Genomic DNA, 26,278 nt, shown 5'->3' with positions numbered 1-26,278 from the left:
TAATGTTAGCTGTGTCTCTGGAGGGGGTGATTGACACAAGTCTGTGAGGAAAAAATAATGCCACAAGTGTTGTTGGTCTACAAATTCCTTTCGGTGTTAAAAAAGAAACGTGAAAACAACTTTGGGAGGAATGTCATTTATGTCCAGCCTCTCTGAGGGCTGGGTGCAGCATTTCAGAGCTGGGCCTAGAGCAGCTGACAGACGGACAGACACCCACTTCTCCAATTATGTGTTGAATCCTATGGAAATAGGTCTCCTATAAGTAGACCGACATCTCTGTCTCTGTACATATTTAGACAGCGTCTGGACACATGGGATGGGCTTGTCTTATGTGAGTGGGGCAGAGTTGGGTTTACCAGTGTAGCACCCTGACCATAATCAATTTAGTATAAATGCATCCAATGCTCTCAATTTTGGTTGTTTGGGAGTCTTGTTGTCAGTGTTGGTTGCCAGGCAACCGGCGGATACTTCAGAAAGTTACCGCGCCTGGCTGAAATAGATATAGCCCCTTGTTAAATCACAACATGTCATTTTTAAACTTTGGTTTTTCGTTTCCTCTGGTTTCCAGTCTTTGTGCTAAGCTAAGCTAATCGGCTGCAGCGTCACTAATTTACTATACAATCATGAGAGACTTCTCGATTTTCTCATCTAACGCTCAGCAAGCGAATAAGCCAATTTCCTGAAAACTATTCCTTTAAATCCACAACATAAACGCACTATAATGTCTTTTTTTTAATGCATTCATCAACAACTCCAACTCCTCCTGTAAAGAACACATAACTATATGCTGGTGTTCAAACAGATACTGAATGGCCATATATACACGGTTATATAATTTAAAATATGTCTTGATAGAGAAGTTAAGAGTTGACAAATGCCCCTGGTTTAAAAAAAAAATCTGCATTACAGTGTGTTAATAAAATATGTTTATAAATGACCAAAAATAGTGATTTTAGAGAGAGCACACTAAGCTACAAGCATATGAAAAGCTGCTGATTTACAGCAATTGTGTGAGATTTCAAAAAGCTATGACAAGAAGTACAGAAACTTACACACAAAATGGGCAGAGCCAGCGAGCGTTGTCAACTACATTTTTCTTTTTGAATAAGAATAGTGCAGATGTGTGGAAGGGGAAAAAAAAACAATGGTGGCCCAGAGCTCGAGGTTGGTCCACTGAGTTTGGCATGTCCTGTTTAGGTAGCATTCTTCACAACGTACACATAAAACACAAGCAACCTACAGCTCTGACTGCTGAATGTGGCTGCTTCAGAAGGGGCATCATCACACAGCCTGAGAAGATGCAAAGCAATATCGATGCAATAAATAAAGTAAATAAAGTGCTTTTATTCCTGTAAATCATTTAAAAACATAGGTCATCTTCTGGGAAAGCTAGACATGAAAGGGAGTAACGGCTAAAGAACTGCTGGAGGAAAGAGGTTTGAACTTCCAGAACATGGAGCGAGGTGAAAGCTGAAGACAAACATATTGTCTCCTCGTGAAAAAGAACACGGAAAACCCATAGGGCCAAATGACACAGGATCAAGCAAATGGCATGTTTGTAACCTCCCCCCACCAAAAGACAAAAAAGAGCCATCATAATGAAAACACTGGGGGAAGCAAAATAACAGCGGGGTTCAGCGCATGTGAATAACCTTTCGGTGCTGGAAACACAGCTCATCCTTTCCAGAATAATTAAATTTGGTGTGCTTTGTGACCAAGTATAAAGGCCTCCCTTTGCTGAGCGGCAGGCCGGCCATGGCTGTTGCATAACAGAGCTAATAAAGGAGGCCTACAGGGCCCAGGATGGAGAGGAGGAGGCAGACACGTGGGAAACTGCCTCTGTTCTGCTGCTTTGTCTGGGGCCGCGAGCAAGCAGAGCCCCTGGGCATTAGTGTAGGCATGCCTAACATAACGCTCATTCCACAGTAACAAAAAAGCTCCACAGAACTGGTTGGCTTATCTGCAGGAGCTGGCAGGGACGCCACGAGCTGCTTGAGGTATCCACCATCCTCAAGAGACATACATAACCATCATCAAGAGTGAGCTCAAAGGGTACTGAGGGGTGTAGATGGTTTAAAAAGTGCAATGTTTACCGGTTTTTATTTCGCGCTTTGTGCAAGCCATGTGTTGAGGGATGCTCCAAAAGTTTCCCAGGTATCTGTGCAACGTGTTCACACATCCATCTAATTTTTCACTACACGCTGTTATCTAACCGAAAAACAGCTCCATCCAGCTTCTCTCAGCCGCAGATGTCCAAATGTACTAGCAGGAACACACTTGACCCCTGGCTGATACGCAGCTCCGTTACAGCACATCATGATCATCATTGACAATTATGTTTTAGCTCAATGACTCTTGTGTTTTAGTGATTAGGCGATAATCTGTCACTGACGCAGCAGACCGGAGGTTTGCGCGCATCGGACGCCCCTATAGCTGCGAGCTGTACAACACAACAGATCACAGGATGGTAGTACCTGCACTCACACAAATGGGTATACTGAGCTTACGTTTTTTTGAGCGTCAGTTCAAGAGGAGTTCCTGAGGCCTTTGTAACGCTTCAGACACAGATCATGTTTTGCCCAAAATATGGAGAGTTTGATCTCTGCCAAATTAGGCGCTAATCTGTCGACTCAGTCTCCAACACAAACTACCATGGTCCAATAAATACTGAGTGGGGATCAACTGTATTTTACTATTAGTTATTTCAGATTAAATTCACACTTCCCATTGAAAGGAAACACGGCTTTGACGGTTGATTTTATAAAATATGAATAGATCATTCAATCTTCAGATCAATTAAAGTCTGAAAATGTAAACTAATATCAGCCTCAGCCAATAATATGACTCATTATGATGAAGACCAAAGATGATGAATACCAAACAACAATCCTTAAATACCAGCCTTTGATTTTAGTTGTACTTAAAACAGAACAGCTGTCAAACCGGGCCTTGACAGGAAAAAGTAGGAAACTCACTTATCATCACTGCATTCACCTCTCTGCTCCTGACATCCACTACATGCAACCAGTCAATTTATCTGCAGCTGATGGAAAGATCTACAATTTATAAGAGCAGCAACACTGACTGAATGGCTGACACCTTTTTGTATCTGTTGCATGTTGGCACAAAGTCAGCTTTAGTGCTGTATAGTGATGTGATTTATTGGAAAGTCAGTATCAGGTGGTGACAGAAGACATTCCTCTGGCAGTGATAACCTATAAATCACTGAGCAGCACCAGAACAAATGCAGAGAACATTCTTTAGTCATGCAAACGTCAAACCCCAGATTCCCCCTTCACATGCTGACGTATATTCAATCTTAGATATTAGATCTTGTGAAACAGCTATCAGCTTCACATAACAATGGTTAATCAACTTGCAGGGAGGAGGGGGCCTTCAAGGAAATCAGGTTTTTCTTATCTGGATTACATGCAGCTATTACACATTCCCGCTGTTTGAGAAATCAGCTGCAACAAATCTGGACTAATGTTACACAGAAACAGACTAGAACTCAAACTCAACCATACTTGGAGTGTTGTTTTTGACAGACACTGTGAATTTCTGCCTTTCCCTCATAATGCAGTAGAGTTAAAATACTTGCTATAATTCCCAGTAATCTCAACAAAGTCTGCTTTGAATGCCTGATTGAGCCCGTTTCTGGGTTGGTGAAATCCAAGTCCCCACAAAAGCACATCCTTGCAGCTTTCCCAGTGGCCCAACTAGCATTCCTCACATATTTTCACAAAGATTTCTGGGAGTTGGAGTTTAAAGCTTTTGCTGTAATATGCTCCATTCTCAAATCCAATAAAACACACACATTATGGGTCATTTTGGGATGAACAACATCATTATGGAGTAGACTTCAGAGCTGTACTTGACGCACCATAGGACTTGAGGCGTCTTTGTATGAAAAGGAAAGGGGAACTGGATAACAATAGCTCACTGTGTTATGTTAGGTGTGTGTGAACCAGGAATGTCTCCGGTCACTGGAAGTCATAACTCTGATCTTACTGATGAGTCTTAATGATTGAGTTATGAGACAGACCTCAAGTTCCTCTTCTTCCATGAAGAAGAGACAGATCTGTAAAAACTCAGGTGACCAGACTGACTGGGTGTATGTGTGTTGTACTGAACACCAACTGAAACATAACAAACCGGAAAGGCTGGGCTGCTGTCTAATTTCATGTCAAAGACCTGTCAGACTTTGCGTTTAAAGAGAAATACATTAGTGTGAGCAGCTGCACGGTAGGTGACCATGGGCGTTACATCCCGTGTTTGCATGGGAACCTCTTCATGAGGTGGGGAGGCCACAACTTCTGCCAAATCTCATCTGATTCATCGGTCGTGGCTACAATATTCACCACAACCTTGTGTCACATTAAAGGCAATGCAAATTTACAGCACGGGCCCCCAAAAACAACAACAAATCTGCCTTCACTTGTAGTCGCCCCCCTTCGTCCCGGCTGCCCTGGCATCTCCAAAAGTAAATTAATCTGTTTTGTTAGAAGGGCTTGTTGAATTAAAACTATTTTGTGTGAGTGTGTGTAATCCCAGTACTCCCAGGCCTTTAGCATACCTATCTCTGGGGTCAATCCATGAAGTTTGCCGGGTGTTGTGGTCGATAAAAAACACTCTGCCATCGTAATCCCGGGCTTCCTCCCAGCCCGCGGGCAGCGGCAGCTCCGAGCTCTCTCTCCGCTTACCGCCGCTGACCCACGGCATAGCGTCGGGAGCCCTCTGCCCTGCAAATTATCCCCCCGAAAAAGTCGCTCTTCACTGCATTACAACAAACTCTACCTCGACGCACTTGTCGGCGCAAAAAATGGAGACGCAAATACAAAACTTTCCACCGAGGTTGTCCGCTTAAAAAGTCCCGCTTAAGGTACATCCACGTTTCTTCTTACAACCCCCCCAAAAACACTACCGCAGCGCTCACGGTCCTCGGTCCTCCATGTTCGCCTCCTCCACCATATTTCATTCCTCCGTGTCCATATTCGGGTTGAGTTGATTTGCATAAACGGTCAGACGTACGACTGAGCGAGTTCCTCTGTCCAATAGGAAAACTTCAGAGCTCAACACTTCATTACAGTGTATTCATGTCGCTGTGAAAGCAAGCTTGATAACATTTATTTAATGTTTTACGTCAACTATAACTCAGTCAGCAGTAGTGGCGGACAAAAGAGGCAGCGATAACGGCAACACCAAGAACACATTTATTGTTATCGTTATTGTTCAGCTGTCAAACAACCTGTGGATTCACATGACATATCGGCCCAATAACTTAACTAAATCAATTATTATTATCATTTTTTTGAAAAACGGGTCACCACAAAACAAGGTAAATAGTTTACACGAGTTTATCCATAGACAACACCCCCCTGAACACAGTGAAAACACCCGCAGGGTTATTTAAATGGTACACCAGCGCCACCGGGTGTCTTCAATAGATATTGCAACATTAACCACAGTAACTGCACTGTCACCCATTTAGGCAAGCTTGTCCCAGGTCCAGGTATGTTGCATGCTGGCTCTCTGTCATGTTTACTGGAACACTTAATGGTACTGAGCCATTAGGCGTTAGCAAAATTAGAACAAGAACAAGTCAAACTGTCTGCCCTAAAAAAAAGTTATATTACCCTCATGCCTAAAGGCTCCAGGTTTATTGTGTGTAAAGGTTTGTAGCAATTTAATTAATTGCAAATGTATTAACTGGCTAACACTGTATACACCACTTAGGCACAAAAACTGAAATGGCAGAGGCCTCACCTGTATTATCCCTTAATCACGAGGTCTTGTCAAGGGTTAAAATCTAGTCTATCTAAAGCTTTTATTATTTAAATGGTGCATGCTGCTAAATAAATGTTTGCTCAACCAAACTAGCACAAACTGAAAAGTTCAAAAGATAAATGGGGTTGGGGGGTGGAAGGATGTTAACCCAAGTGGGTTTATCCGGTCCTGTGAAATTGGGGTGTGTAATTATTGATGCTGTTTGTACTTTTTCTTATTCTTCCAGTTTAAATTAAAATAATATAATTTGATCAGTCTTAACAGTATGGTAAGCCCTCTGCATAAGGCCATTTAGGGCCCCTGAGGACTTGTATGGGACAATTTGGACCAATTATTTGTCCTTCATGGCCAATTAGTCATTATAAACAAGAGGGCCCTCTGCAGCTTATGACAGTGAGTGCAACAGAATACAATTGAATGAATATTTTTTATTGGTGCATTTTTAGGCCTTTATTAACAGGACAGCTGAAGAAGTGAAAGGGGGGGAATGACACACAGCAAAGGGCCGCAGGTCGGAGTCGAACCCAAGCCCGCTGCGCCGAGGAGCAAACCTCCATACATGGGCGCCCGCTCCACCAACCGAGCCATCCGGGCGCCCGAATGAATATTTTCTGGTACAGGATATGAATCCTCCACACCAGACTCTCTAACAAAGTCTCTATCAGAACAACTTAAAGGCAGCCAAGTGGACAGAGTTCACAGTGCTCCATATCTTCATGAGCACTAAATAGATAAGGAACCTTTTAAGAACAGAATATCATTATATTGTATTATAAAGTACATTAACAGATGATGCAATAAACATTGATAAACATCACATGTACTTAGGGTTTCTGTGTGCGTGCGTGTGTGTGTGTGTGTGTGTGTGTGTGTGTGTGTGTGTGTGTGTGTGTGTGACATGTTGCTTTGAGGGGAGTTGCATTACTTTTTGATTAGTATTTTTTTTAAATCTGTGACCAGCAGGAACTGCACAGCACTGATTAAACTTATTTCCAGTAGTAGTTTTCTTCAGGTTATTGGTGCAGTGACTTAAATTCAGTGTGACATTAAAGTAAAAATTCCAGTAAGGGGAAATTTTGTTGCCAAAAAGGTAGATCTGTGTGTGTGTGTGTGTGTGTGTGTGTGTGTGTGTGTGTGTGTGTGTGTGCAGCCGAGCAAACATGGACTCTCTGTCAAGACGTCAGTGCAGTCAGCTGAGCATTCTGTTCTCCAGAGGAGGAGTTTAGCAGGCTGGTGGATTTGATCTATGCATTTTTGTTTGCGTGTTTGTTTGGGGTTGTGTTCATCTGAGTGTGTTTACGCCTGGGAAACATTTTCTCACGTCAGAGCGTTGATCTATCGCCTCCTACGATTATTTCCCACAGGCTATGTAGTGTTCATATGAGAGCACACAATAGGCTACACTGTTGTTTCTGTTTCAGTCACATGCAGCAAAAAACCTGACCATCACAAACTTATGAATATCATCCCTTCTAAAATTCTAAATTAATATTATTAAGTAGATATATGCATCATCAATAATAAATCTCACATCTCCATGGTGCAAAGTTGATCTTACTTGCATCATTTTATTTATAATTACATGGATAATAAATGAATTATCTTGAAGGCAGTGATTGTGTGTCTCCACAAGTTTCCTTAGGAGCGCAACCTTCATGATACATTAATAATTGTGTTTTTATGACTGAGTTTCTGCATAAGTTTACAATATGGTCATTTTGAGGAGAGTTTTGAGTTCTGTAAAAAAGGAGTTCTAATCTTAATCACACAGATTAAAACTGGAGTTTTTAAAGTATCTCTAGAGGCAGCCCATTTTATGAGAACCTTATCTTTGTCTGGCATTTATGAATAATAACCTGACTTTGTTGTTTTAAGCTGGCCCATGGTAATTTGTTTGCTTATTTATACAAAGGGAGGGACACACAGGATGTATGTATGCATCAGTGAATTCATCTCTTACCCAAGGAAATGCACTGTATAATATCCTATCTACATACAATTTCATCCCCTGTGGCCAGGGTTGACACTGGCCATCTCTGCCTCTGCCCCTGCTGCCCATTGGCACAGCAGCAAGAGCAGGAGGGCCACAAAGGGGAGGGCTGAACGGGCCCCCTCTCCTCCCTGCAGCAGAAGATGTGTGCTCCTCTGAGTGGGAACTGTTTGTGAAAGAGCTCAGAGTCCAGAGCCTGAGCGGTCAACTGTAATTATCAGGTGTTGTGAGCACTTTTGGTCCCGACTGGACGTCCAACAAGCCTCTCCATCTGAAGTACAGCCAACTCTTGTGGCTCTGTCAAACGCGGAGGCCAGAGAGAGAGAGATAGAGAGAGAGAGAGAGAGAGAGAGAGAGAGAGAGAGAGCAAGAGAGAGAAAGATGGACACATGCGCCTGCGCTTTGGAGTTGCTGGGGATGCTGGTCTTTGTCGGAGCATGGCTGTGCGCTTTAACCACCACTCTCTTACCACAGTGGCTGACCATGTCCACTGCTCTGCTGCCAGTGGAGAGCTACGAGCTGGGCCTGTGGGAGACATGCGTGGTCCAGGATGTCGGGGGTATGGAGTGCAGAGCATATGACAGCCTGCTGGGCCTTTCCAGTGACCTCAAGCTGGCCCGTATCCTCATGTGTGCTTCCCTTGCTGTGGGCATGCTGGGAATGCTGGTGGCTATACCTGGACTTTACCTGGTCAACAGCTGTAAAGAACGCAGAAGCTTCAGAACCAAGAGGACTTTAATCATCATGGGAGGGGTGCTGGGGATGATGTCCGGAGTGCTGTGTCTGATCCCTGTGTCCTACATGGCCCATTTAGCCGTGATACGTTTCTTTGATGATAAAATACCTGATGTGGTGCCCCGGTGGGAGTTTGGTGATGCCCTGTTCTGCGGCTGGGTCGGAGGATTTCTTCTCATAGTGGCCGGGCTCCTTCTGGTCGCCTCTTGCTTATGTTCACAGGTGGAGCCACAGCCTGTGCTGCAGCGCAGATACCATGTCATGAGTACAGATGTTTCCTTCAGGAAGCGCTCCGAGTATGTTTAAGGGACGAATCATTAAATAATTACCTGCATAGAGACTGACGGCACAACACAATCATCACCTGTAGAACTGCACTTCACACTGCTTCAAAATAATGATGTCAATATCTGGTTTATATCAAAGACAACATCCCGTATAAGGGTTGCTTTATCACTTGTGTTGATCAAATGTTGTGTAAAACAGTGAAAATGAGTTTGTCTAAAACACCACCAAATCCTCAGTGAATTTGCAGCTTCTTTGAATGACTCACCTGCACAATCCCACATTACATTTGAAAAGAACCTGCTGTGACCAGTAAAAATGAATATTTTTTTAAAAGATATGTTTTATAAAATGCTTAATGTACCTTATTCTGGGGTGGCTTCAGGATCTTTCTCCTATCAGTGCCAACAAATGAAGAAAATACTATTTCCAGTCTGTTTTCCAGGATGCCTTAGCTTTTAAAATGCTGTGATTTGTAAGTTATTCTTAATACTAAAACATAGAGCAAGCACAAATTATTCTGTGCCTGGTTAAGTTTGCTTATGGGCTGTATTGTGCAGCACATTCAAATGATTCACATAAAGACGTATACTGAGATTTTATTGAAAAGTTGTCTCTTTTTTTCTTGTGTTGTATTCTCTGTTGGAATACACTGACTATAATCAGTTTTTTTTCAGTTCATGTTGATACAATGAGAAGCTGTGACATGAATCAGCATGAAACAATCAACCTATTCTTCTTCAGGTATGTCGGAGTTGGAAACATGGCTGCTCTTTTGCTCTTTCCCCATCCGGTCATCTGTTAGTCACATAAACCTATAACCTATTTTGGTCTGAAGTGGTCCCTGGGGGGACTGAAAACAGCCGTCTTGGTCCGTCAGGTGTGTCTGTGGAGGTGGAAACACAGCTTGAGACTAATTCCATCAGATTTCCTGGTCACTAGCTGAGCTAAGCTGTGTTTAATGAATGCTCTAATGGGCAGTGTGTACTGTGAAGAATGTAGAACAGGTTGGCCTTGCGGCTCCCGCTTTGACATAATTACACAAATTTGCCAGGGTCAGAGGTCAGTTTTGCACTCCAAAACTGTCTGTATCATTTACATAGACACAGGTACAGTGACATAAATGTGTTATTGCATGGGAGAAGTATGACTTTTAAACCTCCACATTCTAATGATGGTACTTTTTGTGTATAGAATGAAGTTAATGAGGGATAATGATGTTGTCACAGAAGCATATGGGAGCCGAGACATGTCAGACTTTGCTTTTGAGGATATAAAAAGTGGTTCTGCCAGCCAGGCCTCACAGAGCCAGAGAGCATGGAGTGTATCGAGAGGCACCCTCCTATCCTCTGACGCCACGCAGGCTGCAGGGAAGGGCCTGGTGTCTCCCAGTGTGAGGGCAGCTATCAGCAGGGGAGGCAGCGAAAAACAACTGCAGAGATGTTCTCCTTGATTACCGTAAGACTCCATTTGCTGTAGGGCCGGGCAGTGCAGCAACATTAAGGAAATGACATGTTGCCTACTAATTATGTTTAAATGCTGAGGGACTGATAAGCAAACTTCTCACAGCACAAAGGAAAAAAGTACAAAACAGTACCTTTAAGGAACAAAAGCTTGTCACTGGGGTGGTACCCTCAAAAGTACATTGTTGTACCTTTAGTCAATGGAACAAAATTGTACCTTACTTGTTTGTACCTTCTAAAGGGACTATTATACCTTTGACTTGAGGATCCAAATGTACCTTAAACAAATGTCCCATTGTTACATGTAACATGGCTTTCTACACTGACTGTTCAGATGTACATGGAGATGACTTAAGTTCAAAGAGTTCAAACTTTGATCAGATATGATTGTCAGTGCAACATGTTAAGAATTGCAGTTTTGTGAAATCAGTACTCAATTGTTCAACACACTCTAACAGATAAACCATCATGATAATGTTCCTTTACCCTCACATTGCAATACAATAACCCAATCGCCCTATCTGTCTTATCCGACAGGCAGGGATGAGAACAGAGGAAGATGAGTACCAATACCACAATGTAAAAATACTCAAGTAAAGGTCCTGCATTGAAAATGCTTCAGTAAATATTATATTTGCAGCTAAATGTACTGAAAGTATCAAAAGTAAAAGTCCTTTTGATAAGTACAGAAAAATGGCCCCCAGGGCTTGGTCCGCTTTAGAGGGTTGCAAGATAAATCTGAGGGGTTATGAGATGATTAATGGGAGAGGAAATGGACCTTGAACAGCTATCTTAATGAAACCATCTGAAAATTTCAAAGAGCTCTCTCTACGGGTTAAGCATTGCAGTCCTCTAACCGCGTCGGACTCAGGATGGACAGATAAAGAAAAGGATCAAAATCGTTGCAGCAGAAGCAGTGATATCGTCTTTTTTGTTCTATGCATTCTTTCCTTATCAAAACATGGCGCCTACATTACCCACATTGCAACTCTAACTGCCAAAAGCTCAGCCTGGAGATTTAGGGGTGTTATGCTAGCAGCGGCTAATGCAGCCTTGAGCTGCTAGCCTCTAGCAGAGATGAGGAGCAGACTACGGATGTCTGGTTACACCACTTCTTTCTAACTCCACACCTCCAGATTTATTTCATTTTCAAACTTGTAGTCTTCAGCTCCAACCGACGCTGACGCAAGTGACATCACTTGAGGCAATTTAACAGATTGGGCGCAGCTCCCCCTGAAGCCAAAAAAAGTCTTTATACAACTACGTTCACATATGCAGTAGGCCTCTCCAACACCTGTAAACAGACTTTGATGTGTAAAATTGGTGCAGTTCCCCTTTAAGAGAGGAACTCACTCTTTGGTAAAACACTTATCCGTAACAAGGGGCCCTAACTAGACACTGCTTTTTTTTGGAAGAAGTCACAAGCCAAACAGGTTGAAAAAACGTATCATATACAGTATGTCTTTCTTTTTATGTCAAATCTGAAAAGTAAGCAGTAACTATATCTTTCAGATGACTGTAGTTACTTACCACCCCTGGCTATACATGGAGATGGCCCTGACTATAATAATGTTCATCTGATACAGGAATCTCTGAAGAAGATAAAAGAACATGAGGCATAATTGCTCATCTGCTTGGAGCTTTAACCCCGGTCATCTCTCTTGAATCTAGTTAACTGCAAATACAATGCCATCTTTGTAAACCTATGGTACGTTTGGCAACATACTTTGATATGAGGGGTTTTAATTGCACTGATCACCTTCCTTCCTCTCTCAGAGCCTTCTTATGAGTTTTCCTCCATTAATTATTATAACTGATAGAGTTTATGACTTAGAATAACAGATTAGATAAAACATAACCAGCTCAGGCGATTATCAGGCTTATCTGTAGAGGGGAATGTGCAAGAGAGAGGTGGGAGGGTGGTGAGACGAAGAATTATTTAAATACTTTCCCCAAATCTCTTATCTAGAGGAATGTGAATACTAGTTATACTCAATTAAATTAATATCAGTGATTCTCCTGTTACAGATTACTGGCATCAAGTCTGTGATGGAGCACCTCACCATGTTGCACAAGTGGTCAGAGCTACCTTTCATCCACTTCTGGGACTTGTGTTTTTGACAGAGAGCTGTACTCAGCTGAAGAGGGCCTTTTGTTCCTCCTCCAGAGAGGTGCTATGTGTGTGTGTGTGTGTGTGTGTGTGTGTGTGTGTGTGTGTGTGTGTGTGTGTGTGTCTTCCCTGGCAACAATCACCACTGTGAGGCAGCCCCCTCTCCAGATTCACATGCCTGCTCTCGTCAGCCTCCTCCCCAGGTCACATGAGCAGAGCCCCCAGTCAACCTGACCCGCTAAGATCCTTCCTCGCATGGGGCCCCGTTAGAAGCCCACACCTTGGCATGTAATGTCATGTCACCTCCCCCAGTCATTACAGAGACGCTCGGATTACTCACTCCAAACAGCACTATTGGATAACAGTGGAGAGACAAGTTTCTGATAACATCTGCAGATATGCATCCGTCCCTGAACTCTGGCACAAGAGAGCTTCACTTTACACAAGCCAGCTGGCATATCATACATAACATGCTGTATTAACGTAGAATATTAAAGCAGCTATATAATCAATACCACAGTGTTTCTTGTAATATAACATGGCTGATGTTCCACAATAAAGGGTGAACTTTTTAGGACTGAATGCATGAATGCTTATGGAAGTAGGGATGATTGTAAGGCATGTATGGATAGAAGTAGCCTGTACAAAATGGTAATTTGTAATTTGCACAGCTCTTTGAGTATCCTAGATGTTCAATGTACATTTGTCTTTTAATTGTTTTAACCCTGTGTTTGTTATGTGTCTCTGTTGTAACCCTTGCAGCAATTTCCAAAACGTGTCCAAAATGAATTTCTCCTTAGGGAGACTAATAAAGATACTTTGAACTAATTCTGTAAGTCCTTAGTCAATAAGAAATGTTGTGAGCAGCACTGGGCTTGAAATCTTTAAACCTTTCCTCAATGATATTGTCCAAGTCACTTTCCCATTGATTAAAAAGATACAAATCCAAGATTGTAAATGTGTTCTTCATGTATTATTCATATTTTGCCATCATGAGATTTCTTCTCTGTGAAATGCAGGATTATCCCCGCCTTGGTTGGTTCCATCTGGCAATTCAGACTTCTGTGCTAGGGTTGTTTCTGTCCAGGGACCTTGGAGCGGATCCCGGGTGTCTCTGGAGGCCTCTGTGCTGAGGGCCGCCCAGGCGTAGCGGTAGCAGAAGAGAAGCACCCCACTTATGAGCATCAGGATGGAGGCGAAGATGCCCACTCCGATGGCCGAGCCGACTTGCTGCCTGACAGGAGCTGCGGGGAGGTGGAACTCAGGAGGAAAGCCTATGGTGCTGTTTTTGAGCACAGAGCTCATGTTCCACGCCAACGGCACTAATAACAACATCCCCGTCAGCACATACAGGGTCCCTGCCAGCACAAAGACCAGCCTTACGTTCCTACGATTCTTTATAGAGAAGTAGACCATCCTCACGGCCACTGCAGCGGTGATGTTCCCCACCAGGCCGCAGAGCAGCGCCAGCACCATCAGCACCTGAGCCACAGAGATCTCTACAGGAGCAAAGTGGTCCGAGATGCCGATGCTCTGACAGTTCTCTATCCTGGGAAGGACATGACTGTAGAAACACGCCCTCCAGATGCCCACCCAGGCCACGCCCGAGGTGATGACGGACTCATCGGCCACGTACCACAGCCGCCACTCGTTGAGGCCGGTTGTGGTAAGGATGAGGATCCAGGCAATGACCCCGGCCATCAGGCCCAGGAACTGCCAGTGAGCTGTGTGAGCCAGGTAAATCATCCTGCCCGGTGTGACTGCTAATGGTCAGAGAGATGGATCGCTGAGCCAACACATTGTTGAATTCACAGTGTGCCTGACATCCATCGCACCTCCTGAAAACACAAATAACCAACTGTGTTAACATGGCTACAACTCATAAGTTGAGTAGAAAGCAACACACACACACACACACACACACACACACACACACACCACTTGCCTTGTCTCTGAAATGAAACTTCCAGTCCATATATTATATTAATATTTTGGCAGTATTTTTACATTTAATTTGGTATTTGTAAACACATCCTGTTTAAAACCCACTGTATAAAGTATGATAGGAGGATAGCTGAATATTTCAACATGTCTGTCTGTAATTTTATTTGTAGTATCAAATCATAACAAGAGTTATCTCGAGACACTTTACAGATGAAGTAGGTCTAGACCACACTCTATATATCATTTACAGAGACCCAACAATTCCAGTAATTCCTAGTAATACACCGCAGAAGGAACCTTTAAAGGATCAGTTCACCCAAATGACCTAGTGGAATCTAGCCATAGATAATTTTTCTGTTAAGCTTTTGAGATAACCACCTCAGACATTTTGTCTCCAGCCTTATACAGTAACGGTCAAGATGAAAGAAGACAATTCTTTCCACTATCAGTATCCTAAATCCTCCCTTTAAATCCAGACTTCAGGACCTCACTGTTGTCAATGGAACTACTTTCTATTTAAGAAATGGTAGCAGGTAGAGAAAGTGAGTAAATGATATGCAGATATTGTCTGGAAATGTGAGGTATAAACATTAGGCTGGCTTAACCTTGGGACCCCTAGGGAAAAAAATGATTGCTGGGCCCCCATTGACCTCCACACAAAGGCCCCAAAACGTACCAGTGCTCCTCTGCTGGAATACATAAACTAACGCTTTGGTGTCAATTAGTTTGAAGCAAATTAATTAAACACAGCTTTATTTGTTTAAGTTTACAATGTGAGCACATTGTAAACTTAAAACAAGATTTTAAACTCCATTTTGAAACCGGGCCACAAGTTGAGGTAATGATGTATAACTTCCTTTAGTTAACATTGAACTATTGTAGTCTAAAGACAAGACATTTGCATCTCATCAAATAACCAAACCCCGTTGGAACAGTGGACCTGAGGCCTTCTGGGAGTTTTGGGTGCTGAAGAAGTCATCTGCTTTGCCCGGTTGCTAATTATCAGTATATTATATTAACTTAAATATTTCAAAGTGCAATACAACAAAAAAAGATTATAATAAAGTCAGTTTATCATGAGAAGGTGCAATATGTACAGTGGTAGAATCTAAAATTGTATGTGGCATGTTAACACTAAACTACTCAACACAGAAGTAAAGGTGATTAATAAATGTAAGTTTACTGTTAAGACCACACACACACACACACACACACACACAGTATGCAGTTAGATTGTTGGTACTGATCTGAATATCCCAGCTCTTATATTCTTTCTTCTAAATGATCAAGGATATAAACAAACTTATGACAGTATATGTAACAAATACAATATATTGAGGTAAAAAGAAATTGCCTTAGCAAGTTTTAGAATAAACTTCAATACCATCCAAAATGGAAATTGAAATTTTGATCAATTATGTTGAGAGGTAGTAGAATCAAACTCCTAAAGGCAGCAGTCAAAGTGTGGAGAAAGCCTGTAGGTACAGTCTGTGAAAGCATTACTGGAGTTAATGATTGTCCATTTAAATCTTTCGTGTTATGCAGTGAAATAAAAAGGTCTTTGTCCTGTCACTCACCTTGACGTGTCTTAAGTTTCAATATGATGTTCTAAATATAAACTGAATCCTCCTTCCACAGATGCTTTATTTATCACAGGAGAACGAACCGGACGGATAGTCTACATGTTGCTTTGGTTATGTGAGAGAGAAGCTGTTAACACGCGACTGCTAAAGATATTCCAAAGTCTTAACCTTTCACATTATCAGTAGAGAGGTGGGTGTGGTGGAGTTAATGAATGACTGTGAAGAATGAGCTGATCAATGGACAATTAAACACCAGATTGTGAGATTTCAGCAGACTCTTTATTTGATATAAAGGAGCACAGCTGGTAAAGTGTTAAGAGTCAGTCTGTAGCAGTGCATGAAGCGTGTGAAACCGTAACATACTCAAATGTGCAGAACAAACATCGTCCAATAGGATTTACCTTTGGGAGACTGATTCAATCCTTCAAGCTGGTCAAAATGCTTTGGAATGATTTAGTTCCATATTTGGTTGCAAAATGATCAACCTGAACAATTTCTTTTTTTAGTGTTGAAATTTTATCTAGAAAAAGTAACAACTGTGGTATGCATTTAACATCTGCACCGTGAATAACGAAACACAGTGAAGTAATAAGACAAAATAGAGAAACACTTGGTCAACTCATACGTGGCAATATCATAATCTAAACAAGTCCTTTCTTTTCTGGCTGTCAATAAAACGGAGCAGCAACATGCAGAAGTGGATGAAAAGAGCCAACAGTGCTCGCAGTGACATGGGTGACTCCCCCCCCTCCCGAGGCACTTCCAATGTGGATTTCACTCAAGTTAAAAGTCTGGATGTGAAGTGCTACTGTTCGTCTGTTGGTGAAGTCAATCTCTCTCTCTCTCTCTCTCTCTCTCTCTCTCTCTCTCTCTCTCTCTCTCTCTCTCTCTCTCTCTCTCTCTCTCTCTCTCTCTCTCTCTCTCTCTCTCTCTCTCTCTCATCTTTATCTACGGTTTATTGCAGAAGGAAAAAGGTTCTCCAGTGAGAAAAAAAGCCAGGGCACAAAAATCTTGATAAAAGGCCACTAGTTTAAAAACCTGTGTTTAGTGAAATATTGGGCCAGATTTGATGGGTTGAGAGAAAAGGGTTTCGGGGTGTAAAATTATTTAAGCATGATGAATAGTCCTAGTTGCTCAGCGTGTAACACACATCAGGTAGCATGGCTGCTCAAATCAGTTGAAGATACAATACTGCCCCTCCTGCGCAGATTCAAAAGGCTACAATAAATTACTAAAAAAACAACAACATGAAAATAAAAAAAAAGCAAGAAAATGTCATGAAAGACATTAGAAACAGTGGTTGGTTGAAGCATCTTTCACAAAGGGAGTGACTTGTGGATGCGGTCAGTCCGAGTGGTGTTATGGCCGTTTGTCTCTGCAGATTCCTCATCTCTGTCTCCCTCCGTTGGACACGGGGCTCAACTGCAACTTGGAGCAACAAGTCTTTCTCATGACAGTTTGGGCTAAGTGTCCAGCTTGTTCACAAGGCCAGCCTCTGCTCCATCGGCAGACTGTCCGTCAGACACTTGAGCTGCTCCTCGCCCAGTTTGATTTTATCCTCCAGCTTGCGCTGCTCGATGATGAGCGCAGACTTCATCTTGACAAAGTGCTCGTAGTCTGTGAGGCTGTCCTCCGGCAGGTGGTGGGCCAGGATGTCATAAACCAGGCGTTCCCGACGGTCCAGGTTCTCCTTTAGCTCCTTGGCATCCTCATGCTGTCGTATCAACAGCTTCCTCTTCTCCATCAACGTACGCTGTAGATGAAGGAAACGTATTAGGAGTTGAGAAGATACAAACACTTTTCTCTTTTGGTGTGAGGAACCAAACAATGTTTGATTTTTTTGTGAGGATTTTTTTTCAATAAATTTTTTTCCCTAGGATCTATATTTTTATAGATGGCGACTAAATTGTATCCGTTTTTTGACCGGAAGCAGAAAATCCATGTTCTGTACTTCTTTACAAATGAAATAAATGTCAGACTGACTGGCTGACATGTGATGTGCATTCATTTCAGAAAATAATTAGTTTCTAGAAATGTCTCATGATATATTGTCTCTAGAAGTGTATTATTCAACTCTTGTTTTCGTCAAAAATCACGATACTCAATACTGCCGAATCACAATACTTCTAGAATCACAATAAATTAAAATTGCAATTAAAAAAAACTAATCGGCACCAATGTATGGTGAAAGTATCGCATCGGTACCAAAGCATCTGGTCCCTGCCCTAGTTTCCATTTCCTCACCCTCTCCCCAGCAGTAGTGTCCTCCTCCAGACTGTTGAGGGCGTTCTCCACTCGGGCCAGGCGGCCCGATAGAGACAGCAGCAGGCTCACCACCTTGTCCAGGTCCCCGACAAACATCCGGAACTTGTCCAGCTCATTGGGTTTGCAGACCTGCTGAACTCGGGCCTCCACCTCTTCTCCCAGAGCATTGTTGTCCAGGACGTCCTCCTGAAGACTCTCCCGGGCCTCGCGCAACACCTGGAGCTTCTTGCTCAGGCTGTCGATCAGCTCTTGCTGCAGATGGGCGTGAACACAATATACCAAACCAGAGTTTAGGCCTTCTATCTCAGCTATCTTACTTCAAAATTTCCTCCATGGTTCAGTTTGTTATGCTACACTTCCCGAGCATGCTTACGCCCATAAAGTCCATTTCTGTCATCATATAAGCACTAGAAATCAGTGTTTCCCCTAGAATTGTACCAGCCGCACACACCAACAAGAACACCCGCTAGGACAGACTTTTTTTTTTAATGCAAAAAATAACACTAAATATCAATTTGTAACAGGCGAACCAGCTTTAAAAGTCATATAAGACATGTGCATGCCCATGTGAAGCGTTGATCATGAGGATTTTCCAAAAGTAAAAGTAACTGATATACTATGAATATTTCAAAAAAACTTTAAAGTGTTGAGAATGGAATTTGGTGCAGTTGTAGAAGAGAGCGGAAGTTAAGCAAAGCAGGCTACCTGGCAACACAAGTAAACCCATTCATTATAATCCCCGATGTACCGCGAAACATTACATTTCTCTACTCTAATCATTAATGTGACGGTCATTTGTCTCCAAATCTAAATGACTGTCTGCCTCTAACACTGTGAAGAACACTCTTTCCATGAAGCCGTTTATTTAGCTTTGACAAAACGATCTCTCATGTCTTTCCACACTTTCCCCCAAAATGTTTCTTCTTTTCCCAGTGTGGTGTCTCTCTCTGACCACATGTTTAAGGCTGTTTAAATCGCTGTGGTCTGTACATGAAGACTCATACAGATGTTTGTAGAGGCGAACAGTGGGCGTGTAGTTTCAAAAATTCGGAGGTGCACGACCACGCGCCGTGACAGCTTGCCCAGCCTTCGCGCTGGAAACGACAGCCGTGGTGACGTCATTTTATGGCTCGCACACCTCGCGCCGGGAACACTGTGGCTAAAATCAACTAAGCTTAAAGCAGTCAACCTGGGGGAACACCAGTGGTGATTTTAGACCCTTTTTAGGGGGGCTCAAGCCCTAAATTTCATCTCAGCCCTCCTAAAAATTACAATAAGAAACAAATAATTTTGGTGCTTCAAGTTAGTTTGTGAACTTGTCTGTTAGTGACAGAGGCTCAGCCCCCACATTCTCATTAGGGGCTGAGCCCCCCTAAAGGTCTGGTCCTAGAATGGCCCCTGGGAAACACTGCTGGATATGAATGGGTTGAGTGAGAGTATGGTACCTTCTTGTTGGCCAGATCAATGTCCAGTTCGTCTTCAGAGTCTTCCTCCTCCTGCTCCTGCATGTCCTTCATCTTAATAAGGAGCTCAGCTTTGGGAGCAGATGTGCTGTAATATGTCGAGCTGGTCACCATGGTGACGGATGCTGCCATGCTGTCCTCCTTTTCCCTGAAATACAAGTAACAAATAATGTTTCTCACATTACTAAACCAAAGAAGAACACACAGGGTAAACTTTTAAAACCCTCATGCAAGAACCACTCGTACAGACACATTTCTTCTTTAGTGACACATACGATTTTCTCCTACTAAAGAGTTTTCTCTTAGCTAAAGAACACAGTGGTTCCCAAACTTTTTTGTCTGAAAACAGGTTCTATAGGTACCCTCTCCTTTACAGACATGCCCACTTTTGCTAATTCCATGCAGCTTTCTCATGCAGCATAAATGTGTTCATTTATTGAATTCTAAAATGGTGTATTTGAATATTTCTGCATACTAGGGTCCCTAAACTGTCTTGGAATTGTATGCATTGGTTATGACTGGAAAGCTAAGACTCTTACGGATTCAATGTGCCCAGTTGTATTTATGTGTGATGATGTTAGTCCCTATAGCAGCCATTTCATTGGAGTGAATCCATTTTTTTTTTTAAACTTGACCTAACTGTATATAATGTGTTGTCACCTTGAGGATAATCTCAGTCTGATGAAACTTTGCAACCACAAACTACAGACCTACAGCAGGGCATTTAGAGGATCTATGGCCTTCCTAAGTATATTGACAGTAAGGGGGTTTCTTAGCAGTTTCCAGAACAGAAGTGCTTGCAATCCAATCGCCGAAAAATGCAATTAGAAAGAGAGAATCTCAGAAATCTCCAATCAAAATCTCTTGGTATCTTGATACTAAATAACAGAATGGATTTTTTATATGGTGTTCCTCAAGATCTTGGTGTCTTATTTGGAGGGATATATGACCATTTTTATCAATTCTCCAGTGGTCAAAAATGGTTAAATTGTGCACCAAATCTGTGTAACAAATGGTATGAATCCAAAAATTCCTGCAACAACTTATGAGACATAACTGAGCCTGAGAATGGCCATCATAAGAATAAACAGAAAAAAAAGTTATGAATTAGTTTCACCTCATACACACACACACAGATGAGCTAATGATTTTCCAGGAGTGATTGTACATGTCAGGGCCGTACATATCAAACAAACTGTATATGTTGAGAGTAAAACACTACAGGTCAAATAAACCCATTAAGCACAAGTTGATCACAGATATAAACAGTATGAAAGCTAAAGTGCGAAGCTGACCTGTCCTCAGCAGGCCGGCTGGCTGGATGTTTCGGGGGCATCTTCCTGCGCTGGTGAGCTCCTTCCAACAGCTGCTCCCCCTGAGGGAAGATACCCTCCATCAGGTCCATGGTGGTCTTCATCTTGCTCTGGTCCAGAATATCAGCTAGTGATTTATCCTTGCCCATGATGTCCCTGGCCAGCTCCTCTCTCTTCTGATCCTCCGACAGCCCCGTGGTTACCGTCGCCCCGTTGCTGCAGGGCTCGTCTGTGGGCTGCGGTGGCTGCTGACTCTTAGAGTTGATGTGGTCTCCAACAGTGGTCATGTACGCGTCTCTCTGAGGCTCTGGGTCTGTCTGAGCGGCCGGCATGCTGTCGGGCTCCCTCTGCCGAGTGAATGCACAGAAGACTGAGTCCTGGCCTGCAGCTCCTAGACTGCCGAGCAGGGTTACACCAGGACCCTCAGCTTCAACAGCAGGGGGGTCACTGTGCTGCAAATATGGACACTTCTCCTTCTCTGTGACTTCCTCTGAGTGGACTATCCTGATGGGCACTTTCTTCACTGCAGAATGTTGGTTTTCTATCACATGCTCCATACTGAAATATCAGAAAGAGAGAAAGAGAAAGAGAAAGAGAGAGAGAAACTTTTGAACAGAAGCTCCAAGAATGTTATTTTTTCAGTTATTACAGCCATATGCCGATTTAAAGTTTCGCTGCATGATGGCAACTGAGATTTTTTCCATGCCCGACTAGTATGCTGGAATATCCGAGACATCTGGACTCCTCCCACCACTTTGGTTTCTGTAATAATCCTACTGTACAGTCAGAGCTTTACTACACATGATATCAATTAGATCTGAACCAAGAAGATGAACAAACAGCTTCACAAAAGGGAAATTTAGATGACATTTTACATTTTTGGGGCATTTAGCTGAACTATGCCTAGACCGCCAGTGGCTTTTATAGAAATGTGGAGAATCCCTTTAATTTACTGCGGCTTGGTAGCACTCGTGTTGATTCTACAAAGGCAGTGACTCTCAATAAGCTTCTTTGTACGTGTAGCATAAAGACACGAGGAGTTACAGCCACTGTGCTCTGACTAAACTGGCTGGTAGTTTAACAGCTGCTATGCACTTTTGAATAAATCTCCCTTCTCATGAAACAAAAAAAAAAAAAAAAAAGTTTACCTGTTTGAGTCTTCATCCTGTACAGAGACCGGAGGCTTGTCACTGAGTCTCTGTGGGGAAAACTGTGGAGATGGAGAGCGCTGTCCCTCCATAGTGGCCAGCCCTGAAGGTCTGTAGGAGGAAGCCGGGGGAGAGGAGGCAGGCTGAGGATTGGATGTTAATAGATGATGTCCTGCCCCTTGTCCTTTGTCCACAAGTCCTTTGCCCTGCTCAGAATGTCCCTTTGCAGAGTGGGTGGGGACAAAGGCGGAGTTCAGGTCAGTGGTAGGAGAGCAGTGGGTGAAGATTTCACTCTGGGAACCGGCAAAGGACTCATGGGAGTCGACCTCTGGGCATTTGGGTGGGGGAGGCTTCTCCAGTGCAGAGGGCTTCCTCCTCGGCCCAGACGGCGGCGGCTCTGTGTGGCTTCGCTCCTCAGGCTGAGGGAGGCCAGACTCTGGGAGACTATGGGAGATAGACGTGGGTCTGTGGTTCACAGTGGCAGGAGCAGCTCTGTGTCTGCAGTCAGGGTTGGTTCCTGGGTGCATGGGCGGAGTAGGTGGCGCTGAGTAATGTTCAAACTCCACAGGCTTTTCTCTCGCTTTACAGTCACCCGGCCCTCTGTCAGAGAACCTGAGGAACACAATAGAAAGCTTTTAATTACAAACTGTTCAACAGTCAGGCAGCATGGGCTATCATCTGCAGCTCAATCAAATAATACAGTGTGGCAGAGGCCTGGTTCGTCTCTCCAGCAGCCACTATGATTATGCCAGCATGACAAGACACACGTCTCCCTCTATTCTGCGAGCCTACTCCCTGGTAACTGCTCAGCCTGGCAGCCTGAAGAGGAATATTTCAGTTCCCACAAGTCAGCATAGAGGAATAAATAATCCTCCAGTGCAAAAAAAGCAAGACTGGATCACTTTTTCCTGCCCAATTCACATTTACTGTTTTAACTCTTCGTAGGTAAAGTTAGACGTGGAAGAGGAACAAGAGTTCAATATATGGTTCATGCTTGCAGATTACATCCCAATGCGTGCTCCGATACAAACTGAATTAGGTGTCAGAGATTAACACGTAAATCACGCAGCTTTGATGAAAGACTAAACTGTATCGATTCTGCAGTCACTAGATACAGTATGGTGACTTTTGGACAGGCAGACACCCAACCTCCCAATTGCAATTCTTACAAGCTGTGACAAGTTACCCAATGAGCAACTGTTGCAGCTTACACCCACCCTCATGCCTCAGCCTCAGCTCTGCGTAGAGTGTGAGAAAGTTACCTCTCAGAAACATGATGCCAGACATATTACTGCAGTATCTGGTAGTATGGATATGTTACCATGATGTAGGTACTTTAAGGTGACAAGGTGTGTTTGTAGAGCTGCGTGATATAAAAAGGTCTATCTAATCTGATTTTGGCCATATCACACAGCCCTAACTGTTTGGGCAATAGGGATACACAACACTAACAAAAGTAACACAGTTACTGTGTCTATATGATAAATAATTTCTTAAGCATTGTTGCCCATCAAAGGTGTGTGAAATAAATTCTAGTTGTTATCTATTTTTACAACAATAAAGCTGTGGCAGCATTAGTTATAACATAGACTAGACTAAGACCAAATACAGTATATTTCAATAATTAATCAAATTAATAAAAAAAGAAATAAATGTACCTATGTGACTTGTTACTGCTGTCATTTCCATAGAACACAACAAGTTAAAAAAATAAAGCGAGCGTGCGGTGTGTCTGCTGACGCTCTGTGACAGAAGCCGCTGGTTGGTATCTCTTTACACCTGCATCAATAACACTATCTGGGTGGAGCCTGCCTCACTTAGCTCATCTCCCAGACTTTCGAATAACAAAAACATCCTCTGTACGGTTGTTGTATTGCAAAACGTGAGAGTCATCTGGTGTGGCTCCTACAATGAAGTTGCTCAAGAAGAGATACTCTACACCCGTCAATGAGTTTCACTTGTGGGAGCATAAAGATTCCTGAATAAGTGGTTACAAACCATGAAGTCATCTTGACCACGTCAATGTACATAGTTTGAAAATGATTGTAAGTAATCAACGCAGAAAAGAATAATGTTTAAAAACATTACTAAACTGGCATTAGGAAGAAAAAATGGTCACAACGCATAAATCAACAATTAGACATATTACTACTTAAACCTCCATTACTACGCATGAATATGACCCACAATAAAAGGATATTTCTGCAATTTAGTTTTAATACTTGCGTAAAGTTGGAGGACTCTTGAGACAGAATGAAAAAAATAATAATCAAATATCGAAACAGCAGAAGCCAAGATATCCTGGCCTTTGACTCCAGCTATGGGTCAAACCCCCAAAACAACAGATACTACATTTCCCATAATGCAACTAATTAGCATATTTCCGCCCAGCAGTTTTCCTTGGATTAGGGTGGCACCTAAATCATGGTTGCTGATGTCGCCGTGGTCCTGCTCTGCGCCCTGCAACGTCCTGCTACACCATGAACTACTACGACTACCATTTGTAGTCACTGTTCCATTATCTTTATTGTGACTATTATTGCCACTGTTCATCACACCCCCAACCAGCACCGCCAGACACCGCCTACCAAGAGCCTGGGTCTGTCCCAGGTTTTTTATTCCTAAAAGGGAGTTTTTCCTCGCCACTGTCGCACTAAATGCTTGCTCTTGGGGGAATTACTGGAATTGTTGGGTCTCTGTAAATTATAGAGTGTGGTCTAGACCTACTCCATCTGTAAGGTGTCTTCAGGTAACTCTTGTTATGATTTTATACTATAAATAAATTGAATTAAATTAAACCCTGTCAGTTAAATACACACTTCTTTTAACCCCCAGTCATCCAATTTGTAACGCAGGATTTCTGAGTCTCTCAAACCCAAGCCATGATAACCCTGATGACATCATCAGGGTGTCACAGAGGACATTATATAACTATATTTTCAGCCTGGTAGTACTCTACATAAGGGGTAAACTGAACTTCATGTGTAAAAGTGGTGAAGTGCCCCTTTAATACAAGTTTGACTGGCCACAGCTGGCTTCCACTCAGAGGTTAAAGGTGGAAAAAAAAAAAATTTTTATGACTGAATTTTTAAATAAAGCAAGGAACACAAGAGAGGTACCAGGCGCCATCATACTTTAACATTAAACAATATCACACTGTTTTCACACGACAGGAGTTGATATGGGACCATCAAAGGATCACCTGGAACCATCAACGTTACCTGTAAACACTTCTGCCCAGCCCATAAAACAAACAGTTACTAAGGAAGGAGGGTTTTCCAGTGTGACCAAACCACTTTATATACACAGACACTTTCATATTATTGCTGAGGGTTATTTAAACATTTCCAGGCGTATACACAAAAGATTGTGATTATAGGTTAGTCTGCATTTAGCTAGTGAGGTCCGCCTACTGTGATACTGTATTCTCAGTAACCTGGCTTCATCTAATTGAAGAATAAAAAACAATAGAATATCCCATAATTCCTTTTTCCTTCAAGGTAAAAGGCAAAATAAGAGTATGTGAGGCTGTACTTATGCAAAGCTGTACTTTGAGTTAAATGACAATCCTAACATGCTGATGTTTAGCAGATATGTTTACCAAGTTCACCATCTTAGTTTAGCATGTTAGCATGCTAACATTACAGAGACTTGATGGGAATGCCATTAGTTTTGAATGCATGTAGTCATAAGACAAAGTTTTGCACAAATTACATTTTAGACGTGATGATGGCACTAGATGAAACATTAGGATCTCTAAAGTTATTACAGTTCATCCTGAGGGCAACATGAATGTCTGTACCAAATTCCATGGCCACCCATTCAGTAGTTGTCTGGACCAAAGTGCCATCCATAGAGCCATGCTGCTAGCGTGGCTAAAAATCCAATTATGCAAAGTAACAGATCATATTGATGATAATTTCATGCCTTCTGGCTGGCCCCCTGAACTCAGGGTCCCCATGACATTCTGATGGAGGGCTGAAGAAACACTTCCTCCCTGTCACAGACGTTATCAGATGTCTCGCCTACACCAGTAAACCTCCAGCAGATGACACATAGCACAGCAAGTGAGACGGCTTATGTTGTCACAGCTGCGCCAAGGCAGTGCCACCGGTATGCCATGAAAGATTGTAAAGACTTCACTGTTCATCTACAGGCTTACTGCCCTCTTTCACTGATAAAGCGCAGGAGT

The 26,278-nt window shown here is 42.7% G+C and overlaps 4 protein-coding genes across 6 annotated transcripts in view; 1 reads left to right on the top strand and 3 right to left on the bottom strand.

The window, feature by feature from the left end:
• The window catches only part of wwc3 (WWC family member 3), a 32,309-nt gene extending 27,302 nt beyond the window's left edge, over positions 1-5,007 (bottom strand). Inside the window, exon 1 of the mRNA XM_078259801.1 lies at positions 4,577-5,007. Within this exon, the coding sequence (XP_078115927.1) occupies positions 4,577-4,722 (146 nt within the window). The 5' untranslated portion in view covers positions 4,723-5,007. The remainder of the gene's footprint in view (positions 1-4,576) is intronic.
• A 2,833-nt stretch (positions 5,008-7,840) lies between these two features.
• LOC144523864 (claudin-24-like) lies at positions 7,841-9,394 on the top strand. Its single transcript, XM_078259800.1, has one exon. It carries the CDS (start codon positions 8,159-8,161, stop codon positions 8,816-8,818), a length of 660 nt encoding a protein of 219 aa, XP_078115926.1. The 5' UTR covers positions 7,841-8,158; the 3' UTR covers positions 8,819-9,394.
• cldn34a (claudin 34a) lies at positions 9,147-14,193 on the bottom strand. Its single transcript, XM_078259799.1, has one exon. The coding sequence runs from the start codon at positions 14,114-14,116 to the stop codon at positions 13,361-13,363; it is 756 nt and encodes a 251-aa protein (XP_078115925.1). The 5' UTR covers positions 14,117-14,193; the 3' UTR covers positions 9,147-13,360.
• Positions 14,194-16,154: 1,961 nt separating this feature from the next.
• shroom2a (shroom family member 2a) overlaps positions 16,155-26,278 on the bottom strand; it is a 38,718-nt gene continuing 28,594 nt past the window's right edge. For all 3 annotated transcript variants that reach the window (XM_078259795.1, XM_078259797.1, XM_078259796.1), the window contains 5 exons: positions 22,087-22,698; positions 20,921-21,496; positions 19,608-19,773; positions 18,142-18,414; positions 16,155-17,650 (listed from right to left, as the gene is read on the bottom strand). In XM_078259795.1, coding sequence (XP_078115921.1) covers positions 17,378-17,650; positions 18,142-18,414; positions 19,608-19,773; positions 20,921-21,496; positions 22,087-22,698 — 1,900 coding nt within the window. In that variant the 3' untranslated portion in view covers positions 16,155-17,377. The remainder of the gene's footprint in view (positions 17,651-18,141; positions 18,415-19,607; positions 19,774-20,920; positions 21,497-22,086; positions 22,699-26,278) is intronic.

This window comes from Sander vitreus, chromosome 9 (genome assembly GCF_031162955.1).
Source record: "Sander vitreus isolate 19-12246 chromosome 9, sanVit1, whole genome shotgun sequence".
Classification (NCBI taxonomy): Eukaryota; Metazoa; Chordata; class Actinopteri; order Perciformes; family Percidae; genus Sander; species Sander vitreus.
The sequence above is the reverse complement of the archived record's forward strand: the minus strand, read 5'-3'. Positions and strand labels throughout refer to the sequence as shown.

What these genes read in the sequence shown, in the direction of transcription:
- LOC144523864 (XM_078259800.1), top strand. Translation starts at nt 8,159, where the DNA reads ATGGACACATGCGCCTGCGCTTTGGAGTTGCTGGGGATGCTGGTCTTT.
- cldn34a (XM_078259799.1), bottom strand. Translation starts at nt 14,116, where the DNA reads ATGATTTACCTGGCTCACACAGCTCACTGGCAGTTCCTGGGCCTGATG.